The sequence below is a fragment of the Oreochromis aureus genome, linkage group 15 (assembly GCF_013358895.1).
Source record: "Oreochromis aureus strain Israel breed Guangdong linkage group 15, ZZ_aureus, whole genome shotgun sequence".
Taxonomy (NCBI): domain Eukaryota; kingdom Metazoa; phylum Chordata; class Actinopteri; order Cichliformes; family Cichlidae; genus Oreochromis; species Oreochromis aureus.
The window spans coordinates 28,818,323-28,825,683 of NC_052956.1; the positions used below are offsets into that span (position 1 = coordinate 28,818,323).

The following is a 7,361-nucleotide window of genomic DNA, read 5'->3' on the forward strand; positions in this document are numbered from 1 at the left end:
ATAGACCTCTGCATCGAATCATATCTGTTATTAATCTCTGTCTCTCTTCCACAGCATGTCTTTCATCCTGTTTTCCTTCTTTCACCCCAACCGGTCGCAGCAGATGGCCGCCCCTCCCTGAGCCTGGTTCTGCCGGAGGTTTCTTCCTGTTAAAAGGGAGTTTTTCCTTCCCACTGTCGCCAAAGTGCTTGCTCATAGGGGGTCATATGATTGTTGGGTTTTTCTCTGTTTTTATTATTGTGCTATCTACTGTACAATATAAAGCGCCTTGAGGCGACTTTTGTTGTGATTTGGCGCTATATAAATAAAATTGAATTGAATTGAATTGAATTGAAAGTAGTTTTAAGCAATCGCTTACTTTTTGGAGGTCCAAGAATGAAAGTACGCTGACACCTGCTTTAACGTAGCTATATATAGCTATGTAATATAATTTAGCTTGAGTTTTGGGTATATGGGACTTTGAAATTGAAAGAAATCACCATCCCGTCAATCAACGCTCCAACTTCACCCATCCCCCACCCTCCTCTCAGGTATCATGTGACAAAGTCATGGACCAGCCTGTCTTCTGATTGGCTGTAGTTGATAGCTTGTTAAGGTCTTGTTTCTGGTCATCCACTTCGAATTACCGTCTTCACCACCTGGCTTTTCATCTCCTGGTAAGAGTTAAAAACAGTTTATTTTTGTTTTATTTGTGTTTATTTTTTTTTGTTTTTGCTTAAGTACTGTTTGATAGCTTTATTTTAGCTCCCCCATTTGTTCTGTGAACCCAAAATCCACATTTTCCTTTAAAGGAGCCTAACAGTCAAATGGTGTTTTATCCGACAAAATGTATTACTGTAATGACATCTCTGTATAATGGTGTTTTATCTTGATTATAACATTAAAAAAGAAATGATAAATGCAATTTATGACTCATGACTCATGAAAGTAAATGCATCTAAGTATTTCTTTCTTATGGAAATATCTCATTTGAAATTGAGAAAAAAAAAGATCTTGTTTCAGCTGTGATATATTTATTAATATATATAATACTAATATCAATATATACTCTGAAATCACTTAGTTTGATGTGAACACATTGTGATACAAAAATATTCCAATTTTACATGCCTAACCATTTCAGTTCCTACTACAACCCAGAGAGTGGTTGAAGTGCTGTCATGAGTCGTGGTACAATTACCCGTGGTGGACAGAAGAGGTTCTGTGGGGAAAGTAAGTCAGAGGATAGTGGATTGGGTGAGAAGGGTGTCAAGACCCAGGGTGAAGAAGAGGTGAGTGTTACAGTGTTGTATAGATTAACTGAAGTTACACATTAACTCAAATTATCAATTTCTCTTTGTAGCTTCTTAGTACGCAGAATTGACTGATAAAAGAAAGCTGATGTAATCAATCAGTTGGCAAAGTATTGAGAATTACCAACCTCTAACCTCTTACATTCTGTTTCTGTGGAGAAAGACACTCCAGTGATTTTTTTTTAAACTTTTTATTTTGTACTTTTTCCAAATTTATAATACATACAAACAAAAATATGAAAAAGGAACACAAAAGAAACAAACTAAAAGGAAGAAAGAACGCCTAATCCGGGGAAAAGAAAACAAAGAATAATTATACGCATATATATATAGAGAGAGAGGGGGCCAGGGAATACCCAAAGTACTGTCTTAAGACACTCCAGTGATTTACTTTATATTTCATAATTTAGTGGCCCAAATATTTTGAACATAGTGATAGAGAAAACCCGTGCTATTTTACCATTTTTAGTAAGAAGAAAAAGCCACTCCATCCATCCATCCATCCATCCGTCCATCTTCTTCCACTTACCCGGGGCTGGGTCGCGAGGGCAGGACCCCAAGCAGAGAAGCCCAGACCTCCCTCTCCCCAGCCACCTTCTCCAGCATGTCCAGGGGAACACTGAGGCATTCCCAGGCCAGCTGAGAGATATAAGCTTGGCCTCCTCCCGGTGGGACATGCCCAGAACACCTCACCCAGGAGGCATCCTTGTCAGATGCCCGAACCACCTCAACTGGCTCCTTTTGATGTGGAGGAGAAGGGCTCTATTCTGAGCCCGTCTCAGATGGCCAAACTTCGTACCCTATCGCTAAAGGAGAGGCCAGCCACTCTTCGAAGCTCATTTCCACCACTTGTATCCGCGATCTCGTTCTCTCAGTCACTACCCACAGCTCGTGACCATAGGTGAGGGTAGGGACGTAGATCAACCAGTAAATTAAGAGCTTTTACACTCAGCTCTCTCTTCACCACAACAGACCGGGACAACGTCCACATCAGACACCCCATACTCCTGGAGCCCCCCCACAGGACACCCCAAGGGACATGGTTGAATGCCTACTCCAAGTCCACAAAACACATGTATGTTCATCAAACTCCCATGCACCCTCAAGTGTCCTCGAGAGTATGAAGAGCTGATTCAGTTTTCCATGACCAGATGCGTTGAAGATCTCGTGGACCAGGGGCCTCTGCTAGGCATTCCCAGCACACCCTCACTATACTTTTAGGCACACCAGGTCTGTCCAGTATCCCCTCCCCCGCCACCTGATCCAACTTACCACCACGTGGTGATCAGTTGACAGCTCAGCCCCTCTCTTTATCCGAGTGTCCAGAACATATGGCCTCAGGTCTGGTGATATGATTTTAAAATCGATCATCGACCTGCAGCCCAGAGCATGGTGCCACGTGCACTGATGGACACTCTTATGTTCGAACTTGGTGCTCGTTATGGCCAAACTGTGGTTTACATAGAATTCCAAGAACAAAATAGCGCTCGGGTGCATGATCCGGAATGATGTTCCTCCCAATCATGCACCTCCAGGTCTTGCTGTCAATGCCCACATGAGCACTGACGTCTCCAAGGAGGACAACAGAATCACCAGGCGGAGCACCCTCCAGTACCCCACCCAGGGACTCCAAGAAGGCTGGATGCTCTAAACCGCCACTCGGTGCATAAGTGCAGGCGAAGATCAGGTGCCATTCCCCGACCTGGAGGCACAGGGGAAAAAACCCTCTCCTTTACTGGCAGAAACCCCAACATACAGCCAGCAAGCTAAGGGGATACCATGTTCCCTCAATGGTCTTGTCATAGGGGTCGTATATGCCACTTGAATTTTAAAATTGTATTTTACTCTTTAGGATGTGACTTACTTGCAAAAAGGAAAGTCAGAGGATTGTGGATTCGGTGAGAAGAGTGTGGAGACCCAGCATAAAGAAGAGGTTAGTGGGACTGAACTACTTTCAATGTGGTAAAGATTAATTGGAGTTGCACATGAACTAACACAGAATTACACAATGAAAGGTAAAATCATCAAGAAAACAATCCATTTTCTCTGTGTAAGTATTTAGTAATCAGGTTCAGTATTGACTGATGAAGGAAAGCTGATGTAATCAGTCAGTTGGCAAAGTACTAATCTCTTACTTTCTATTTGTGTGGAGGAAGACAGTCCAGTGATTTACTTTGTATTTCATATTTCTTTGAACATAGTGATAAAAAAAAATCTTGTGCTCTTTTGCCATTTTTAGTGAGAAGAAAAATCCAGTTACTGTTTATTTGCCTTTTGAATTTTAATTTTTAGGAGGTGAGTTCCTTGGAAAAAGGAAAGTCAGAGGATAGCGGATTGATTGAGAAGAGTGTGGAGACCCAGCAGGAAGAAGAGGTGAGTGGGACTAAACTACTTTCAGTGTGATGTAGATTAATTGGAGTTACACATGAACTAACACAGAATTACACAATGAAAGGTAAAATCATCAAGAAAACAATCCATTTTCTCCGCATAAGTGCTTAGTAATCAGGTTCAGTATTGCCTGATGAAGAAAAGCTGATATAATCAGTCAGTTGGCAAAGTATTGAGAATTCTAACCTCTTACTTTCTGTTTGTGTGGAGAAAGACAGTCCAGTGATATACTTTATTTTTCATATTTCTTTGAACATAGTGATAAAAAACTTGTGCTCTTTTGCCATTTTTAGTGAGAAGAAAAATCCAGTTACTGTTTATTTGCCTTTTGAATTTTAAAATTGTCTTTTAATTTTTAGGAGGTGAGTTCCTTGCAAAAAGGAAAGTCAGAGGATAGTGATTTGGGTGAGAAAAGTGTGCCAACCCCACGTGAGAATGAGGTGAGTCTGACTAAACTAGTTTTAGTGTTGTACAGATTAATTAGTTATATATCAACTCACATAAAATAACACCATATAAGGTGCAATCATGAAGAAAACGATCCCTTTTCTGTGTATAAGTATTTGAATTATAAAACAGTCTTTTGGGTCTTTAGGAGGAAAGGTTCTCAGAGAAAGTAAACTCAGGGGATAGTGGATCATATGAGTGGGGATCGATGCACACAGATGAAGTAGAGGTAAGTGGGAGTAAACTGGTTTTAATTGTGCATAGATGAGTTGGACAAGTGGATGGCTTGTATACGTTTAACTTGCATGATGTACTCATGATGTACTAAGTGTATGTGAGTTAATCTACTGTATAAACACCTTGATAAGAAAACTAAACTGCAAATGCCACGATCTATGTTTGTAAGCAGGAACCCACGGTGACATCTTTCTGAGGCCCAAAAAAGATGGTGAGAGTGCTATCAGTCTGGTCATTGTGTTGTAGTGGTTCTGAATCACATTTCCTGGGTGCATCATTGGCTATAGCAGATGTTTTCTTTAAGCTGGGACTTGGCATAACAGAGTAACGGAATCCAATTTATTGTCAGATTATTAGGAAGTGGAGGCTCTTAAGTGTTGTTGGTGTGCATGTGGCTTAACTCACATCTAATTAAAACATAAAAGCTTAAATCTTGAGGGACTGTTACGGCCTCTGGCCTCAGGTGGCCCCGCCTTCCTCCATGCAAATCACAGTGTTTCAGGACTCACGGGGGATTGGCTGGCCCCGGACCTGTGCCCGCCTCAACTACATGCAGATTAGAGTGTGCCAGACCACTCACACCATTGGCTGCTGCAGGAGCCTTGAACACAACGGACCAATGACACGGCTGCCTGCATTTACTGGGGAATACAAAAGGCTGGAGGTCCTTCACTCAGTGGCAGCTGCTTAGGACTGAACATGCAGTTTGCCCTTCGTGCCTCTCTCGTCAACCTTTGTTGAACTTGTTCATATTTCTGAACTTTGTTAAACCCTGGTGTATGCTTGAACTTAGCCTGACTAGAGCTTTGAGCTGCTAGCTGGCTGTGAGTAGAATATTGTGATGCTGGCTCGCCTTAGTTTACTCTTAGCGTTTATTTTGTGTGCCGCCAGCTTGCCTTAGTTAACCTTTAGCTTTTACTCTTGTCTTTTCTTTTGTCTTTATATAATAATTGTTTGCCCAGCGGTCTGTTGAACAGCCCTGTCGGTTTTCTGTTTAAAGTTTGTTATTAAAACCCTTCTTTACTCAGTTTTGTGTTCGGGGCTTGTGTATGTTACTCCTCCCCTGACGCCTAGCAGAGGGGGTCGTAACAGGGACATGTATGGGTTTAGGTAGATTTAACTGAGTAACCATACACAGATCCTCCCTACTTTACAAGACATGTTGAGAAGACACTGATTTACATGTGAGCATCTTTGTTATATGGAATGGTCACATGCCCTAAATATGTCTTTACTGTTTCGCTTTTGTGTCACAGCCAGAAGACATGGATGTCACAGTTCCAGTGGATGACCAGGACATCCAACTGCCACGTCTGGACAGATGTTCAAAGTTTTTATGGTTTCATCATTTCAAGTTTGTGTTGGGGGGGGGTACCCTTAAAGGCTTAGTCACAAAAAAAGTTCAAAACACCCTTCAAGGAAACAAAGTTCTTTATGTTTTTGCTAAATAAGACTTTTTTTATGACGCATTTGTTAATATCTGTGTTCTAAATGTCAAATAAAATAAAGATATTTCAGATCTGTGGACTTGTGTTTATGAAGAGTAAATAGCAAACTTAAAAATCTTATTTAACAATACTTTAATTTTAGTATTTTTATTCATAATTATTGGTATCTAGAGGAAGTAACTAGTAATTTAAGAAATATCGCCTTCTATGTAAGCATTGGGTCAAAAAAAAATGTTCATATTAAGATGCTGGGTCGTTCCAAACACAATAATGAAATGTTGGTTGCTTTCATTTGAGTGGAGAAGCCAATGGAGATCAACCACCATACAGGTTTCACATCAAAACCAACTTTAAAATGATCTTTACTAGGTGTATCGTTTTTATCTCTTAACTTTTTGTTTAGAGCCTTAACGAAACTCTTATACAATATCTTCCCATTCACCAAATCCAGCAGTGTTCATAGATATTTCTCCTTCTCTGAAAAAGAACCCAGACTTTCAAAATCCTTCAGCTGTGTCTTTATGTACAATTTTAAGAAACTGTGTTTTATCAGGTATTAAAATTCCATTAGACCATCCAGTAGTTTTTTTTATCATCTTATGATAAAACATGCTTGAATTTGGTCAGCAGCAAGCCTACTATCTGGAGAGAGCAAACCTCCAGTCCCCTTGTCAAGGAGACAACATCTTCCATTTTGGCTCCAATAAGTTCAAGCAAATGCCTTACAGTGGTAACTCTCTTTTTCATCAGACGCTCTGACAACATTATCACATCATCCCAGGATGAACCTAAACGAGATCCCTTTAGGATAGGTTCCAATAAAAGCCAAAGTAAAGATATAGATATCCCAAGTTTTTCGGTTTCCTTCAGCCTCCAAGCTTTTAACAAACTGTTATGGCAGGGGCCTCCTCCTGAAGTTGCCTGTGTGGGTGTGTCCTACCATCTCTCTTGCCACTTTTTTCTTTTGTACAGCTGACTCCCAGCAGCAATTAAAGGTATTTAAGGGCAGAGAAAGGTGAGCTCTGGTGTGTGTTTGGTCGCTAATCTCTTTTTGACTTACTTTTCAGTTTACTGACCAACACTTGAGTTTTGTTTTGTTTCTTTAAATTGTGATAGTGGCTTGTCTGTCTCTTTTGGGTGAGTTATTATTAGAAACTTTAATAAAACTCTTTGTTACTTTCCTGGACCCTTTTAGGGGAACGTAGCACACACTAACATAGAAAGGTGACAAGCACTTTACAACATAGCTTGAGTGATAAAAAAAAAACAAGTTTTACCGAACCCCAAATTACCAACTTTTGAAAATAAGCATTCTGTGACATCCATCCATCCATCCATCCATTTTCTTCCTCTTATCCGGGGCCGGGTCGCGGAGGCAGCAGCCCAAGCAGAGAAGCCCAGACCTCCCTCTCCCCAGACACCTCCTCCAGCTTATCCGGGGGAACACCAAGGTGGTCCCAGGCCAGCTGAGAGATATCGTCTCTCCAGCGTGTCCTGGGTCTGCCCCGGGGCCTCCTCCCGGTGGGACACCCAGGAGGCGCCCAGG

At 41.2% G+C, this 7,361-nt stretch overlaps 1 protein-coding gene across 2 annotated transcripts; it reads left to right on the forward strand.

Annotated features, from left to right (window-relative positions):
• The first annotated feature begins 597 nt into the window (after positions 1-597).
• On the forward strand, positions 598-5,853 carry LOC120433307 (cilia- and flagella-associated protein 251-like). Of its 2 annotated transcripts, none has more exons than XM_039599387.1 (8): positions 598-656; positions 1,124-1,271; positions 3,145-3,225; positions 3,585-3,665; positions 4,043-4,123; positions 4,279-4,359; positions 4,537-4,578; positions 5,624-5,853. In XM_039599387.1, the coding sequence occupies exons 2-7, from the start codon at positions 1,161-1,163 to the stop codon at positions 4,561-4,563; spliced, it is 462 nt and encodes a 153-aa protein (XP_039455321.1). In that variant the 5' UTR covers positions 598-656; positions 1,124-1,160; the 3' UTR covers positions 4,564-4,578; positions 5,624-5,853. The 2 variants fall into 2 exon arrangements, with proteins under 2 accessions (XP_039455321.1, XP_039455322.1); XM_039599388.1 differs by having other exon boundaries at positions 4,540-4,578.
• Positions 5,854-7,361: the final 1,508 nt, after the last annotated feature.